The sequence below is a fragment of the Oryzias latipes genome, chromosome 9, assembly GCF_002234675.1.
Source record: "Oryzias latipes chromosome 9, ASM223467v1".
NCBI classification, from domain to species: Eukaryota; Metazoa; Chordata; class Actinopteri; order Beloniformes; family Adrianichthyidae; genus Oryzias; species Oryzias latipes.
The window spans coordinates 28,793,149-28,811,324 of record NC_019867.2 but is presented as its reverse complement, the minus strand read 5'-3'; the positions used below and the strand labels follow the sequence as shown (position 1 = coordinate 28,811,324).

The 18,176-nt window shown below is 43.1% G+C and overlaps 2 protein-coding genes across 2 annotated transcripts; both read left to right on the top strand.

Moving 5' to 3' along the window:
• Nucleotides 1–386: 386 nt before the first annotated feature.
• On the top strand, nucleotides 387–2,908 carry LOC111947914 (probable serine/threonine-protein kinase DDB_G0277071). Its single transcript, XM_023958620.1, has 3 exons — nucleotides 387–401; nucleotides 1,570–1,929; nucleotides 2,183–2,908. Exons 1-3 carry the CDS (start codon nucleotides 387–389, stop codon nucleotides 2,630–2,632), a joined length of 825 nt encoding a protein of 274 aa, XP_023814388.1. The 3' UTR covers nucleotides 2,633–2,908.
• Nucleotides 2,909–11,599: 8,691 nt separating this feature from the next.
• On the top strand, nucleotides 11,600–17,530 carry tmem175 (transmembrane protein 175). The gene is made up of 10 exons (XM_011479658.3): nucleotides 11,600–11,987; nucleotides 12,483–12,521; nucleotides 12,593–12,690; nucleotides 12,770–12,821; nucleotides 12,908–12,943; nucleotides 15,164–15,247; nucleotides 15,327–15,491; nucleotides 15,689–15,767; nucleotides 15,832–15,967; nucleotides 16,042–17,530. Exons 1-10 carry the CDS (start codon nucleotides 11,796–11,798, stop codon nucleotides 16,706–16,708), a joined length of 1,548 nt encoding a protein of 515 aa, XP_011477960.1. The 5' UTR covers nucleotides 11,600–11,795; the 3' UTR covers nucleotides 16,709–17,530.
• The last annotated feature ends 646 nt before the right edge of the window (nucleotides 17,531–18,176 follow it).

Genomic DNA, 18,176 nt, shown 5'->3' with positions numbered 1-18,176 from the left:
CCACAGAAGAGGGTAGGAAGAAGTGAAAGTCAGACTCAACCCTTTATTCTGAGGACCAAGACGTTGTCCTACTGTTGGTTCTTTGGTTAAGAAGTCTCCATCTCAGCTGGATGGAGTTGTCATCTTCTTCAGATGTGGAGTCCAGAAGAGCAGAACTTTAGCTAGCCTGATTTGACAGGAAGTTCTAGCAATGAAAACACCAACGGTAATCAGTAGATGACAGGACAACCTACTGAGATCAGATCAGAGAATGAAGAGAGTTCAGGTGTAAGTGACAAAATACTAAAATGATCACAAGACTGTGACAAGAAGTTAGATTTAAAAATCTTACATTTTAATTTAAAGCTGCTTTTTGTTTGCTTCTAATCTTGGTAAGCTGCCTCACCATGACTGGTTACTGTGTAAAGTTCTAGGGTAGAAAGGTCAGGTCACATTAAATCGACATTAAATCATTTTGCAGATCCATTTAACCAACGTAACCTACATTTGAACTAAACAACAAAAAGAACCTAAAGTACTTTGAGATTTTTATTTCTGTTTTTTCCTCTGTAAACTCAAGTTAAATCTAAAATGAATAAAAATGTTGTTTCACTACAGTAAAACAGAGTTTATCTAAGTCCCCCCACCTCACCCCCCAGTCTATCCATCCATTGTCCAAACACACTTATTCTCTTTTAGGGTCACAGGGTTGCTGGAGCCTATCCCAGCCACTGTTGGCTGAAGCCGAAGTTCACTTTGGATAGTTCACTAATCCATTGCAGGGCCACACAAACAACAACACTCATGTTTACAAGCAGAGACAATTTAGAATCACTAATTAACCCTGAAGCATGTTTTTGGACCCAACCCCAAGGTTTCATCACTATTCCACCCTCTTCTGTGGAATCACTGCACAACTCAGATAAACAGTTTCCCAGATAGGTTCTCATCAACTTTGTGTTTGTTACACAATCCAGGGTGTGAATCTGCACCCTCCCAACAGGAGAAACTAAACCTTCTCCTCCTCTCCTGAATTTGGGTTTTAAAGGGTTACAAGAAAAGATTCAGACATTTTTTAATCTGATAAAAGGTGAAAATGAATGAAGAGGAGGAGGAACTGGAAATAAAATCATACAGAAAAAGGTCCTGAATCCTCCATGAACAAAAACTAGTAAAATCATAGTCTACCATATGTTCTGACTGAGAATTATTCATCATAAAACCACATTAAACCTGCAACCACTCCACAAAAATACAGGTGAACTTACTGTAGCAGATGCTGCAGAAGTTTCCAAACAGCACAAAATCTACAGGCTCACTGCAGCAAAGAACTCTGGGAGACTGAGTTCAGTGGTTCCCTCATCACTTCCCCTTTCAGTTTCTTCAAAGAAATCCATCAAAATAGAGAAAGTCTGGTCAACCACTAGTCCAACAAGCTCCCAGTGCTCAGAGGAATGCTGGCAACACCAGTTCACCTCACACGTGCACGCACACGTGCACTCACACCGACACAAGTGTCAGATACAGTATTTTATTACAGTATTCAGTATTTTAGAGAAATACTGAAATAAATGTATTCTTTATGTTCAGACAGAGCAGCGCTACACTTGGAAATCTCTTTTTCTTCCAAACCCGAGCGATCCTGACAATCCAAGACTTGTTGTGAGAAGAATTCCAATTCCTGGAACATCAGAGAACCCAGAGGAGACCATCAACTCTGTTCCAAAGACACCGACTGGCCCAGTTCCAGAGTTTGGACTGAGCTCCTCTTCAGACTCTCCTCCAAGAAGTCTCTCCACTGCCTCCTCTGCCTCTCCTCCAACTCAGTGTTCTTCATCAAACAAGGAGGACTTCACAGGACATCGTGTAGGAAGATGTGATGGACCCAGTTCGTCACACAGGTCTCCAAAGACCTCCTCAAATGTTCAGCTGAGCTCCAGTACAAGCTTGGTACGTTCCCATAAATGCTCCTTCTCTTTCTCCTCAAGGTCTTTCAGCTGCACCAAAAGCTAAAAAGATTAACTTTACTCTTCGAACTTCTGATTAATTTTCAGGAAGATCAATATTTAAACTATTTTATTCTTTTTTTATTCATCCTAGTCAATTGTTGTTGTGTTTTAATCAGAATTCAGTAGATAATCTTTAAACAAACAGGTTTTCATTTCTAGTGAAATACTGAAATAAATGTTTTCTTTATGTTCAGACAGAGCAGCACTACACTTGGAAATCTCTTTTGCTTCCCAACCCAAGCGATCCTGACGATCCAATACTTGTTGTGAGAAGAATTCTAATTCCTGGAACATCAGAGAACCCAGAGGAGACCATCAACTCTGTTCCAAAGACACCAACTGGCCCGGTTCCAGAGTTTGGACTGAGCTCCTCTTCAGACTCAGACTCTCCTCCTCAGAAGTATCTCTATGCTCCATCCTCTCCAAACATCAACCCTGTTCCAAAGAACACCTACGGGTGGTTTGAGTTTCTCCTCAGATTCAGACTCTCCTCCAAGACGTTTCTCCACTGCTTCCTCTGCCTCTCCTCCAACTCAGTGTTCTTCATCACACAAGGAGGACTTCTGGACCTACGAGAAGCTGAAAGACCAAGACAAGCTTGTTCTAAAGAGACAGCACAAAGGAAATCCTGCAGGAAGATGTGATGGACCCAGTTCTTCAAAGAGACCTTCAAACACCCCACACCCCAAGAGAAAACCCGTACCGCCCCCGACCATGAACAGTACGAACACAAAGTGGGTCAAGAACCTCAAATCAATACTGGCAGAAAGAAAAAAGCAGCATGGACAGCAGAACTTTAAGAGAAGTGCTAAAAGTACGGATGCTGCACCAACAGCCAAAAGAATGATGAAGACAAACTCCTGATTCATTTTCAGAAACTTCAATATTTAAACTATTTCATTCTTTTTTTGTTCATTCTAGTCAATAGTTGTTGTGTTTTAATAAACTTTACACAAAATCTAAAGAAGTTTTAGTTTAACAGACAATTTCTTCTTAGTTCTAGATTTGATTTTGTAGGAAAGCCTCTTTATTTCCCTTGAAATGGTTCCTCATGTCAACATTTCTGGGATTAGCAGCAGATCTGAGCAGCTGAATTCCAGCAGGGAAAAGGTTTTCTACTGATGCTAAACAGCTGAAATGCTGAGTTCTCCACAACAAAGAGAAACTTCCAAAGCTTTTCTTCACTATATCAGCACCTGATCAGAAAAGGGGAAAGCAGAGGAGACACACAGTAGAGCAGGTTTGTGGCCAAGGCACTGATGATGTCATTTGTTGCAGACACTGCAGCTGTGATTGCACTGTGGCCCTGAAACCTGATTGAGTTTCAAAAAGAACACAGTTGGATGTTAGAATATATTTTAGTTGAGAATTAACATGTGATTCATGTGGTCCAAGAAGGGGTCCTACCTTTGGTTCTTTGGTGAAGAAGCTGGCTGGATGGGAGTTTTCCAGGTCCTCCTTCAGAGATTGGGTGAGAAGCTCGGTCACCTGGAGAGACCTCGGAGTAGAGCCACTGGTCCTCCACGTCAAGAGGAGCCTGTTGAGGTGACTCAAGCATCTGGTCCAGACGCCTCTTGGACTTCTCGCTGGGGATTGTTCCACGCATGTTCCACTGGGTGGAGGTCCCAGGGAAGACCAAGGTCACGCTGAAGAGACTATGTCTGTCGGCTGACCTAAGAACACCCTGGGGTCTCCCCAGAGGTGCTGGAAGAAGTGGGCGGAAGGAGGAGGGAAGTCTGAGCTGCAAAAATAACTAATAATTCCCAATGGCAGAGTTTCATTTTTCATTTTTTAATGACTCCCAGTTCAAAAGCAAACCATATTTCAAAACTGTTCCCATTAGCAGATTTAATGATGTCATGAAGGTTTTTTTTTCATTTGCAGGTATTTGGGTGGAGTTAAAAAAAAATCACTTTTTCCCCAGGAGCAAACTTATTGTTTTCATATAATATTAGGGTTTGTTATTCATGTTAGTTAAAGGGTTTTGTAACATCATGTAATTACACATTTTTATATGTAATAATTCAAATCTCATATAAAATTGTGTCTTCATTACTTTCAATTTTTCTTATGTAAATTAGGTTTGTTAATTTGTTTAAAGGTACACCGATGAATTGTGTAACTGGTTGTATCTTTCCTATTCTGTCCTAAGAAAAAAGCTCTGTTGCCTAGCAACATGACATAATGATTCTAGGGCATCATAAAGACCCTTTAATAATGCCTTACAGTCATGTTGCTAGGCAACACGACATATAGCCCCAAGTCAAGACACATTGATGTCACCTACTGCTTTATGACATCATTGATGACAATGCCAACCTGATGTCACCAACTGCTTTATGATGTCACTGCCAACCTAATCCACTTATACACGTGCTAACCCAAGTCAGGTTGACTCCCCTGAGCCTTCACTGAAAGAGGAAGACCTTCGTAGTCTTTTTAAAGACTGATATTCTTCTCTTCTCAGTGTTAAAGCTTTTTGAAAACCATGTTTCAAAATCAGGGCAGTTTTCTTAGGAAAGTCGCTTTCCTTGGAAGCAAACATCAAAATCCTCCATTTCACAGTGACCCACTAAAAGTCATTGTTCAATTTCAAGATGATGCTAAAGTCAAGCAAAGATGCGGCAAAAGGAAAATCTCTGACTATGACAAAGAATCTGCAACACCGACAAAGAAAAGAAGGGACCTTGAGTTTCCTTCCCTAAAGGATGAATCTGCATTCTATATTCCTGACCATAACAGAAAGAGAAAAGCAAGCTATCTGGAACAACCGCTGGACAAAAGATTCAGAGGAAACCCAGCTGAAGAAGACAACCCAAAGCTTAGATTTGAGGCTAAATATGTAGAACTGCATCCACTCGGTGAAGGAGGTTGTGGATCTGTGTTTGCTGGCTATCGCAAATCAGATCATTTGGACGTTGCCATCAAACACGTCCCCAATAAATACCAGTACTGCAAACACGTGGATGAAAAGGGAAGAGAGATATCTGGGGAAGTGGCTGTGATGCTGAAGCTCAGGAGCGGAACATCACACTCCGCTGGCAGAAGAGCACCAATCGCCTTGCTAGACTGGTATGTGCTGCCACATGAGCTGATCCTGGTTTTGGAGAGACCAATGCCAGCCGTGGATCTTCAAACTTACGTTCAAGAGTGTAGAGATTGGTTTGGAGAAAAAGAAGCCAAGATGATCCTGAAACAACTAGTAAAAGCAGCCATTTCCCTTCAGGACAAAAAGATTTTCCACCGAGACATCAAAGTGGAAAACATCTTGATAGACATGAGTTCAGGCGCCCCACAAGTCCGTTTAATTGACTTTGGAGTCAGCTGCTTCACAGAGTCACATTCAGAATACACCACCTTTTATGGAACAGAGATTCACGCCCCTCCAGAATGGTGGTATGAACACACGTACAGCGCTAGACCCACAACAGTGTGGCAGCTGGGAATTGTCCTGTTTGAATGCCTCCACAACAAACGTTTCAATTCAACTAAACTCATGGAGAAAAAGCTCCAACTCAGGCAAAACCTTTCCAAAGACTGCAAAGACTTTATGAAGCAATGCTTCATCCAAAACCCAAGAAGGCGCCCCAGTCTGGAACAGATTCTGCTTCACCCTTGGCTCAAGTAAATTTTGTTTTTTTTTGTTTTTTGGTTCAAGTAAATTCTAGAATCAACTCCTCAGCCAATGGCCATGTGTGTTCAAGTTACTGTATAAACAGATACTGTAGAAATAAATAGGACTTTGATCCCCAGAAGGAGGTGATGATGTTACAGCATCATGATAAGATGCCAGAAATAGTAGAATGTACTTTAGTATTAGTAATTAAAATGTTTAAAAGTAGAATAGTATAGGAAATAGAAAAAAACTGTGTATATAAAGAATGGGAATAAAGTCACTGACAGTACAATGTACTTTAATATTAGTAAAAGATAGATAAACTTAAACAAATAAATTAATGACTATATTATTAACAGAATGGAAATGAGCTCGTCGACATGGTACATTGTACTTCTGTATTATAGTGACAGGTCAGCTAAAAATTAGACTAATCCCAAAAAGTCTGGCAACCAGTTCTGGATAAAACTAATCTTTGTTGGGATTGAACTCTGTTCTGGTGAAATGTTAATAAATAAATAAATAAATAAATAAATAAATAAATAAATAAATAAATAAATAAATAAATAAATAAAAACCTGTTATAGCCTTTTGTCGCTGGTGATGAAGGTTGATTGGTGATTTTCTTTCTTTTTTTCTTTCTTTTTTTTTTCTTTCTTTTTTTTATTATTATTTTATTTTTGAAACTGCTGCCTGTTTATGTTAGGTTGTGATGTTAAAAAGAAAATATGAGTTTGTAAACATCTTGATGTTCTATTTTTCATGATTGACTGTTTTCACTACCCAAATAAAATAAAATAAAAAAAATTAGACTAATCCAAACAAGGCAAAAAAAAAATGATGTAAAAAAACTGCAAACACATGATAGTTTTAAATTAGCGAGCTCTTCCATTCATTAGTGGGTTTTTCTCCGGGTGCTCCGGCTTCCCACACAAAAAAAGTAACTCCGCCAGAGTGTCTTTCTACAAGAACTCTGCCGGTCCCAAGCCCGGATAAAGGAGGAGGGTTGAACTGTAAGAAAACTGAAATTTAACATGAAAACAATCATTGGTGGTTCTCAACAAGTTGAGGTTGTTTTGCTAAAAACCCAAAGAGTTGAGGTCACTGCATCCCTGTGAAACAGAAATGGCTCCAATCTCAGAAACAACCAAACCGTTTTTTTGAGAAAGCCCTTCTAAAGTAATGTCCTTGGACCTGCACACAAATGAACACGAAGAGGTTAGTGCAGCGACTACAGATGTCCTGATCTGATCACATGATCAGAAGTTGGGTCTGATCACGTATAGTTTCAGACTCCCACTGTACATCAATAGACATGCGTGGAGAGGGTTCACTCTTTTAGCTACCTGGGCGTGCAGATCACTGAGGATCTCTCCTGGACTGAAAACACCACAGCGGCAGTGGAGAAGGCCCAGCATCTCTGCTTCCTAAGAAAACTCAGGAGGAACAACCTGGAAAGGAAGCTGCTGGTGACCTCAGGAAGTATGGAAGTGAGATAATGTTTATGTGCAACACATGATTTATCTATAAATGTATGTTTTTTTACTTTACATTTTTTCTGTTCTTAACTTTTTAGTTCTATATTTAATATTTATTCTATAGTCAACCTGACTTTTATCATTCTTTAAACAGCTGGAGAGCACAGAGACTTTCGTTGTGTCACAAGCTTCTTGTGCAACAATGACAATAAAAGGAATTCTGATCCTGTTGAAATCCGATATTTCATCCAGCAGAGACAGAATCACTCCTGTGTGTCCTAAGTCTACCCTGAGGCCACCTCCTGGTAAGGTATGCCTATCACTTGATGTAATTCTTGTGCTATCCTAGGCACTTTACTATTGGAAGTGGGGTCATCTAGACCCACTAGACAGTGCTCTGAACCTTTTTTCTTCAATGATTTCTTGATCTTCACTGGTGTCCATAGTCTATATGAAATCTTTCCACCTTTATCCACCTCTGTCATGGTAGGGAGAACACGTCAAAGTAAGGGTGGGTCATCTAAGATAGCTCAAGGGTTAATCGTAAATCAAAATGATTATACCAGTACATTAAAATATGTTAATTGTGTCTGGTCAGAGAAGTAGAAAGGGAGCAAGTGATCCCTTTCTACCTTAAGTGTTTTGTCTGCCTTAGAGAATTTGTTGCGTGCATTTGCTCTAGTTTGCTTCACTCTCTCTCTTTGGATTATTTTTGGATAACAGACCTCAAAGTTGCTACTCTTATCCAGAGTAGAGGAACTCCTTTTTGTAAGACAGGCTCATTAAGTCTTACCCAATGCACGTCTCTTGGTTGTTCAGTCATCATTTATCTATCAATGACTGGAAAGAATAGTACCCACATTTAAAGCAGCTGATTATATTATATGAGATTATCATTAATAAACTGAGGCCCTCCACTCGACAACAGTGAGAACAGTGATTCTGGGCTCCACAGACTTCTATGATTTTGGATATTTAGCGAACAAGAAGATCCGGCTTATAAACTCTCTCTATCTTTACCCAAAATAAACACAAAGAACTGTTTTCTTTACTGTGAAGTCATACTGAGGTTTCTCATGGTGATATTGTGGTACAAAGAACAAATATTCAAAACATTAATTAATCAACAAACTAGACAAAAAGATGAGAGAAACTTAGATCATAGTTGAATTAGTTTATTGTATCAGCATTTACAGAGAAGAATAGATTCAATCACAAGGAAGTAAAAGACCCATAAGATATTGGTGATGGAATGGGGGGTTATTTATGTAGAATATTTATCCGTTAATCCCCGTTTCTCAGTGGGTGGAGCCTGTCCCAGCTGTCTTTAAGAAAAGACACAAAACCCCCTGACCAAACTGTCAGTACATCAGATGCACTTCTAAATGTTTCTTGGAACAACAATCCACCATGACTACCATACTGTAAAACTATCAAATGAATTAACTCAGTAGGGGCGGGATTATCCCTTGTGCTATCCTAGGCACTTTAACATTGGGAGTTGGGTCATCTAGACCCACTAGACCAGGGGTTGGCAACCTTTTTTACTCAAAGAGCCATTTGGGACCGCCCCTAATGAAAAGAAAGCAGCCGGAGCCACAACCCGTTTTGACATCATTATATATATTATCCATGTATATATTATATCAAGGGTGCTCATTACGTCGATCTTCAAGGACGTGAGTGTAGATCGCGGGCCAAAAAAGATAAAAAAAGTACTTCTTAAAAATCCACCAGCCAATTAAAATCCTCACTGAGAAGTACGGGACTTGACTGACATGTAGATTGGCCAATCGGACATCCTCTGAAACATACATCACTGCACATGCACATTGTATTCTTAAAAGGATGATACCGTGCTCGCGTGTGGGAGGAGCCACCAGCTGAAGTTATGGTCTGATCGCTGCATGGAGCTATGTGTTTATCAATGCATGGTAGACACTGAGAATGTTGAGAGATCAGGTTTATTATTTTGAAGAGTTCTACTTGGTAATCATGTTTCCATGTTTGGGTTTATAAAATCATACCAGGGAAAGTCTCTGCTTCAACTCCCGCAGTGAAAGCTGCGTCTGAATCTGACGCCCGTGTTTGCATCTCTCTGACAGAGTTTGAAGCCAAAGCCCCTCCTCCGCCTCTTTACCTGCTTTTCCTCTCTACCTGTTCACCTCCTCTGCAGCTGAGAGTTGGTTTCCCCCGCGCTCCTCAGTGTGTCCTACACAGAGAGCGCAAAATACGATAGTCGGGGCACTCCAGCGCCGCACAAGGATGAAAGAGCCGGACGCAGGTTATAGCGGGGATAGAGCGGGTTAAGCAAATGAATGGAAGAAGGTGGCCCGCTGAAGAAATATTCAATATTGTACACATTTTATTATTAGTCTGAACTATCTTTTATTTAGAAAAATCTTTATTTTGCTAAATCAGTCCAGTGCAAAAAAAAACATCAACAAAAGTTGTGTTGGGCGGTTTTTGGCTGGGTCTGGCGGTTTTCAGATGACTTTTGGGCTGGAAAACTGTGACTCTATCTGGCAACACTGGCGCAAACTCTGTCATCAGCGAGTTGCTCTCTGCCCCGCGGCACGTCAATTTCCCGGCAGAAGATCACTCCGGACCGCGTGTGTCCTCCTAATATCAGCTCTGCAGTTCTCGCCCGATAAATACGAGCTCATTTAGGAAGCTGGTTTTGACGTGGTACGCGCTTCGTATGGAGCCAGCAGATGAACAAACTAAAATAAAATTTAATTATTAATAATAATACTCATTATTTTCCAAAGTCACAGGGAGCCACAACAAAAGGATGAAAGAGCCACATGTGGCTCCGGAGCCATGGGTTGTCGACCCCTGTTCTAGACAGTGCTCTGAACCTTTTTTCTTCAATGATTTGTGATCTTCACTGGTGTCTATGGATTAAATGAAATCTTTCCACCTTTATCCACCTTTGTCATGGTAGGGAGAACACGCCAATGTAAGGGTGGGGTCATATGAAAGCACAAGGGTTAAATAAATTTGCTTCTTTCCACTCCTTTTCAAACAATAAATCAAGCTCTACTTGACTTTAGTTAATGATCACTGTATTTAATTAAGCAAATGTGATTTAAGTGACTTTTTTGTTTGTTTTATTGTCTGTCTTTTTAATCTATGCATTTCAATATTTCTGTAATGAGTTTGGTAAAAATTTGTAAATTCTTTATTGCTTTGACTACAAACAAGGAGGACTTCTGGACCTACCAGAAGCTGAAAGACCAAGACAAGCTTGTTCTAAAGAGACAGCACACAGGAAATCCTGTAGGAAGATGTGATGGACCCAGTTCTTCAAAGAGGTCTTCAAACACCCCACACCCCAAGAAAAAACCCGTACCGACCATGAACAGTACGAACACAAAGTGGGTCAAGAACCTCAAAGCCATACTGGCAGAAAGAAAAAAGCAGCATGGACAGCTTCACTATATCAGCACCTGATCAGAAAAGGGGAAAGGAGACACACAGTAGAGCAGGTTTGTGGCAGAAGCTAAATCTGTCATCATCAAACAGTTTAAGAAAGACTAAATGTGTTAATGAAGCCTGGTAGTTTTCTATACTTTCTTTTCTCTGTAGTGATTTTGTTGGTCTGTAGATAATTAACGTGGTGTTTACAATATAAAAATCTGTTTGTTTAGAATGTCTTTCTGTCCCAGATGTCTGACTTTTTTATCTGCCGTCCTGAGCAGACATGTGATGGCTTTGCAGTAGCTTCTCAGCCTGTTGATGGACTGCATGTTCTTTTTACTATCCATTTAATGGACTCAATATTGTATTGCAGAAATATGCTTGATTCCTGCCTTCAGTAACAGATAATATGTACTGAGGCCAGCGGTAGGCCTGTTTTTTACTTTTCTTTTTACTCTGTTTTCTTTCTGTACCGGAGTGTTGATGGAGCCACGATGCCTGCAATGCAGACTAGACATAAACACACCAGTCTAATGACTTATTTTGTATGTTTTCATTTTCCCTTACTGAATGATAAAAAAGCCTTTTTGCCTTGAGGACAGAGAGAGTGGACAGCCACAAAGCCTAACAGGTCATGTTTTTCCACCTTTCCCCTTCTGCAAAAGCTTTGAAAATTCATGCAGACTCTTGTGTGTTTTTTTGTTTCCCAACTGCACATTTCATTTTTGGACGTCCTGAACCATCCGAATCTGAAACGGCAACTTAAAAGCTGAAAAAGTTGATTTTTATTGATATAGGCCCTTTACTGTAAAGCAGATTGCTGGACATTCTGAAGTTTGGTTTGCATTTTTGAAGAAATCATCAGTGGTTGGCCATGGCTTTAAGAACTTGTAGCCCTACAAAAGAGCCTGACTGCAGAAAACAAGATGGCGCCCGAAAATCTTTAGCCGGAACCGGAAGCGGATTTGAAATTATCACAGTGTTTTGCTTAATTAAAAGCTTGTTTTGCACAGTAAGCAGTTTATTTACATTAAAAAAAAAGTTTTAATAAAAGACGCCAGAATTCGAAACATTAACGGAATTTCCGGTTCCGCTTTGTCTACAGCCAGGCCCCCGTTAGGTGATGGAAGCAGACGACAGTGTTAGCGCTCTTGTCAAATTACCAATCTTTGAACGGTGCCGGAAGTCTGCGCGCAGCTGCTTCCTGTGTCTCCGCCCACAGTCAGTTGAAACTCCGCTGTTGTTTGTAAACATCCCGGTCGTGTATCGTGCCCCCCCTGCACCTCCGCCATGGTGGGGAGCAGCGACGACAGCGATGTCATAGAGCAGCACGCGGAGGAGGAGATGGAGAAGAGCCGCGCGGCGTCCTCCCCCTCGCTCCTGGGGGGCTCGTCCCGCAGGGAGGGCCACAGCAGTACGCAATCCTCCCACAGACTGCTGGCCTACAGCGACGCGCTCATCTCCATCATCGCCACCGTCATGGTAAGGCGCTCACACACACACGCACCTCAGACTGTGCGGGTTCTTTGCGGGACTCGAACCACTGACCTCTGCAGCAGCTGCTCCTCCACCTGTCAGACTGCTCAGCCCCTGTCACCAAACTAAAAAACATTCTGAAACATTCAGGAAGTTTGAAGGTTAAAGGCATGATGGGAGTTTTTCGTTTCCGAGCTTTTTCCCTAGGAAGTTTTCCCAAAAGTTTTCCATGGAATATGATGGTTAAATAAATCTTTAATAAAATACAGTTAAACTTGTTTTTTTATTTTATGAACTAAAGTGAGTTTATATTTAGTAATTGTAGTTTTGCCTAGTTTGATGCTTTTATTGTGGAACTTTCTACATTAAGTTAAAATGAAAATCTGGGATCAGCTGGCAGGAAAACTGGTGGTAGGACCGGAGGAGCACACTGATGTTCTCAGAGGTTCTTGATGTATCTGCAGCGTGGCGCCTCCTAACCCCGACCTCCTTCCTCCTCAGATCTTACCCGTCGCCCACACCAAAGTGGAGAACAGCGAGGTACGACTCACTGATGCTCTGACTGCTGCTCTTCCTCCCCCTGATCTGACCCGAACGTCTTTCCGCTGCAGGAGCTGAGGCAGAGCCTGCAGCTTCTGCTGAGCGCCAAGATCGCCGTTTACCTGATGACGTTCCTGATTGTGACGGTGGCGTGGGCCGCCCACATCAGGTCAGGACCCTCCGGGACGCCGCGCCGTGTCATCAGCGCTGCTCTTTTCCCATTTGCCACCATCTTGTCTTCTTCACAGGTTGTTTCAGGTGATCGTGCGCATCGATGACTGCCTGGCTCTGCTGAACCTGGTGAGTTCAGCGTGTCGTCCATGTTGGAGCACGCAGGTGTTTAGGCTTCATTCTGACGCTCACCTGTGCTCTGGGTTGGGTTGCAGGCCTGCATGATGCTCATCACCTTCCTGCCGTACACCGTGAGTATCTGTGCGGGCTCAGACAAGGATCAGCTTAAAGTGAAGGGGGGGGATAAAAAGATCTGGAATTTGAAAAAAGGAAATTTTTAAAAAACTATTAACCTAAAAGTGTTTCCAAATTAAAAGGGTTTCTTTGTCACAGCGGCTTTTTTGTATTTGTAGCTTTTTCATTTCTCGCTTTCAGTTCTCAATTTACAGTTTCAATTCCAAAGTTTTGCTTTCCTTGTTGTGCCGGGTGGAGCTTTGAGCCCATTGATCGGGGGATAGAGATTATTACATTATCACTACTTCATTTTGAATTGAAATAATTTATTAAATTAGGACAGGTATAAAAACACAGAAATATTACGGGTTAGGGGTGTAAAGAACAATCAATTCGGCGATATATCGCAATATTTCATCCGTCGATACCTGTATCGATTAAAAACGTTGGCCAGACGACATTTATTCAAATATTTATGTATTCAGCTTTTTGTTTTCTGCTTAAACACCAAACCGCTAGTTGGCAGCACAACACACTGAGCCTCTCTGAACAGCTCTACACCGAACCAAAACGAGATCCGGCGTTAATCCGCTTGTGTTAAATGTTCAATGTTCAGTCCGGCTCACAGATTTAGTTGTTTTCAAGACATGTACTACTTAGTTTTTGCTCGGGATGGGTACCAAACTAAAACTCTGTGCTATGTTGCTGCCAGTACCATTAAAAAAACACAGTGGTGATGCTTTGAAGTAGGTCCCACATGAGAACCAGTGACACATGAGATGTATCGCGATACACATCATACTATCTCGATACGTATCGTATCGCCAAACCTTTCCAATACACACTATACACTATACGAATAGCAGTCCCATGCCCACATCATAATGCGGTTAGTAATGACTAGTTTGCTGCATTTGTCCATAGAGTTTTGCTTTTACACACTGCAGAAATATAGAACATAAAAAACCCAGTCATTGTTGATATAACTAAGTAAAGATTACAGGGACACGTCAAAAGGATGAGAAAACAAACACCAAACTAACCCGTTATAAAATGTTCCTCGTCTGAGCTGCATGCGGCTCAAAACTGTGCGGCCGGATAGTTTTAACACTGCTCGCCATTTTTGTTGCACCGCCAATGTTAGCTTGGGGCTCTAAGCCAGCAGGAGAGCATGTAAACAGAAGGAGGAAGGGAAGTGGGGGGCGGGGTTAACTCATGGCAACAGCCCCGCCCACAACTCAGAGGTAAATTTCCAATAAACTCCTGCTGCTCTGCAGAAACTCTGTCCTGATTTTGGCTAAAAGCGGCATAATCTTGATTAAAATGCTGTGAAATCCAGTAAATCCTTGTTTTTCGCGGGGGTTACGTTCCAAAAAGAACCCGTGATAGGCAAAATCCGTGAAGTAGAAACCTTTATTTATTTATTTATTTATTTTTCTTTATTTTTTATTTTTTATTATTATACAATTAAATACTCTATTATACATTGAAAAGAAAGAGCAAACCATTTTACAGGCTCAAGCATTCGTTTAACAAATAAAGGTACTTTAGTTTAGAAACGTTTTTTCCAACAAATAACTTCTGTACTGTACTGTCAAATAATAATTAATAATTAATCTTCAATGTGAACAGAAGGCTTCAAATTGCAGAGATTAGCCCCGCCCACCGCGACCCGAGTAATTGGATTAAACGGGAGAAATTTTAAAATGATTATGAAAAAAATACAAAGTACAGTCGTACAAATAGTGACTCAAGTGTATATCACTGCCCTTCAGACTGAGCCGCTGCATCCTGACTCCGCTCTGCAGTGTTTTCTTCTTGAAGTCCGCGGTGCAGCTGTGTTGGTTCAGGAGAAGAACACAGTGATAGGCAGTTGTTGTCGCTCTTTTTTCTATGGGGTTTAGAGAAAATAGAAATTGCTAGAGAATTTGCACGTATGTAATGTAAATTTGGCAAGCTGTTTTACGTACGTGTACATATTAAACTGCAACGTTAGTGACGCGCAGGTAGAGAAGAAGCAGAGTGGCTTTTTAGCCAATCAGAATGCAGAACACAATACACGATGCAAATCCGTGAAGTAGCGAAACCGTGAAAAGTAAACCGTGTTATAGCAAGGGATCACTGTAGATCTAAAGATGATCGGAGTGGATTTTTAAGCTGATCCTGGTTTGACCTCAGAGATCTGACCCCGCAGCATCAAAACACAAACATGTGGGCGGCTCCTCTGCTCTCTGCAGTTCTCCCTGATGGCCATGTTCCCTCAAAACATTCTGGGGATGCTGCTCTTCTGCGGGTGTGTGATGGTGATCGGGATCATTCAGGTGAGGGCGGTGTGGGAGGAGCTTCAGCTCAGCTGTGTGAACACCAAACGTCTGATATATTTTTTTTTTCCCCCCGCAGTGCGTGATCGTGCTGTACGCCTTCAGCCGCCCCTTCCTGCTGGACGAACAGATCCAGATCTCAGAGAACCAGAACTTCTACAGGAGCCACATCCTCAAAGTCATCATGAGGGTTCCCATCATGTGCTTCTTCGCCATCATCTTCTCCTTCATCTTCTTCCAGCTGGTGGGTGGAGCTAATATGTATGTTGAAACCAATCGGATGAAATCCGGAATGCCCCGCCCTGGTCTTTGGTTGAACTCAGACGCTCCCTAAAACGATGTGAGGAGGACCCAGCCCTGCATCCTCCACAGAATCTCCACCAACAGTTGGGACCTCAGATGTTGTTTTGGTTCTGTTGACGCCTCTGTGCTCCTCTCCAGTCTTATGTGCTCCTGGCCATCGTGGTCTTCCTGCCGTACATCTCCCAGACCCTGAAGTGGTGCTACGGCAAAGCCTTTGGTAAGCCCAGTGCGGTTCTGGCTGTAGGAACGTTCCGCTGTAAAGAGAGCCTTGTCCTTCACAGGTCAGGTGGAGGAGAGTCCAGATGAGGTTCTGTTCTACACCTACCTGCCCAGCGAGCCCCTCAGCAAAGAGCGGGTGGAGGCCTTCAGCGACGGCGTTTACGCCATCGTAGCCACGCTCCTCATCCTGGACATATGGTTTGTTTCTGCTCACGGTTCGGTCAGGTCAGGATGAGGTCGGATCGGATCAGACGGTGGTTCCTGTTTTTCAGCGAGGACAACGTCCCGGACCCGGCGGTGGTGCAGCAGCGGTTCGGTGGCAGCCTGGTCGCGGCTCTGCAGGCGTACGGCCCGGAGTATCTGGCCTACTTCGGCTCCTTCGCCACCGTGGGCCTGCTGTGGTTCGTCCATCACTCCCTGTTCCTCCACGTCACCAAGGCGACGCGCCTCATGGGGCTGCTCAACGCCTTCTCGCTGGCGTTCGTCGGAGGCCTGCCACTAGCCTACCAGCTGACTCACGAGTTTCCACGCAACTCCCGCAACGAGCTGGAGGCCATCCAGATCAGCTGCGTGATCATCTTCTTCGCCGGGATCTTCCAGCTGGCCCTCTGGGTGGTGGCCCTCTACAACCAGCGGGAGAGCCTCCACCCGGACGTGTGGTACGGCGGCCGCGAGCACGTCTTCATGCTGGCCAAGCTGGCTCTGTACCCCTGCGTTGCCTTGGGGACGTTCTTTCTGACGTGCGTCCTGGCCGAGTTCAGCGCCTCCATCTTCCACCTCATGGAGATCACGGTGCCGTTCGCCTTCCTGCTGCTCCGCCTGCTGGTGCGGATCGGGCTGGCGCTGCTGCGCCTCCTGTTCTGTCCGGACCGGCCCGACCTGAGATCCATGGTGGAGGAAGACGAGTCACGGGTGTCCTTTAACTCTGTAGTGACTTAACGGACCTGCAGGGGGCCGGTTCGGAACCACAGGTGGGCCTTCAGGGAGTCGGAGGGTCAAATCCCAACAAGCAGAACTCTGGGAGGGCCAGAGTTCAATCATCAAACGGTCACATGGCGTTGAATCCAGCTCGACACCAGAGAATCTACCCTTAACCTTCAGCTTCATCCCTTTCTCCTGCTTCAGAGGACGTTCTCTAGCTTCAGCTGCTGGTCCTCCGCTTCACCACGCTCACTCAAAAAGAGAAACGACGCAGTTTGACCTTTTCTTTAGCTAATTCATTTGCTTGTTACAATTTTACCCTCGTTCTGTGGAACTTTGTGTTTCTATTTGAAGTGTAAAAAAGTATTTAGATAAATGTAAAAAGTTGGAGTTTCTGCAGAGTGAAGGAGGAGCTGCTTTTCTGAGCTCTGCTACTGAAATGACTTTACGTCCGGAGGTTTGAGCGCCTCAAACGCACGCACAGCCATGACGGCATCTTTGCACTGAGGTTTGTGTCGGTTAGTGACTCGAACCTGCTCCGCTTCAGTTCATCAGTGTTTTTACGTTCACAGAGGATGGATTAAGTTTTGTTTTTAAACATGATCGGTTTCAACATTTGTCACTTTGTAGTGTGGAAAACGTATGTGGAGACAAACGTCTTTATGTCTTATTGTGGCTTTTTTTTGTCGCCCCCTTCAGGGCAGGTGGTGAAGTGAAGACGGGTTGATCCAGGTTTAAGCCCACTCTGATCATCTTTTGATCATTTTTCAGAGCAACCCCGCCCCCTTTTCCCTTCCCTGGAGCAGGGAGCTTTTGCTCTTTTCAAACCTCATTTTTCATCTGCTCCTGCTTCACAGTGATTTCAACAGATAAGGCCTGTTCACACCGGGACGAATTTCGCCGGCGATTTTCGCCGACGTTTAACGCCTCGTGACTAAACAAAGGGCACCAACGAGAGTGTGCACACCGACGCGAAAAAACGCCACGCGTTAAAGCGTCAAAAAAAAAAAACGCCTCGGGTTCGTTTTTTTTTTTCGACGCGTCGCGTCGAAATCTACTCGACCAATGAGAATGGCGCTTTTGCACACGTGTCTGGAGCTTCTGAAGTTACAGTAAAACACAACTTGGGGGCGCTCAAACACAAAACTGCCTTGCTGAGCACACATACCAGCGAAGAAGATAGACGCCAAGTAGCGTCTACACAGCCGCGAAGAAATAATGACGGACATTCTAAAATATCCCCGAACCAAGCACCAGTTGGAGCTACTGATGCTTGAAATATTCATGTTTTCTTTGTTTGATTCTGACAAGCGTGTAAATACTTGCTCTCTTCTTCTGAGTGAAAAGCGACTTTAAGAAGCGTAAAGTTGCGCAGCGCCACCTTGTGTACAGGAGTATTTCTGTTTTACATTAAGCGCCATCTAATGTCAGGGAATGAAATTGCATGTTCACTCCACTCATCGTCAGCGAAAATCGCCTGGGTGTG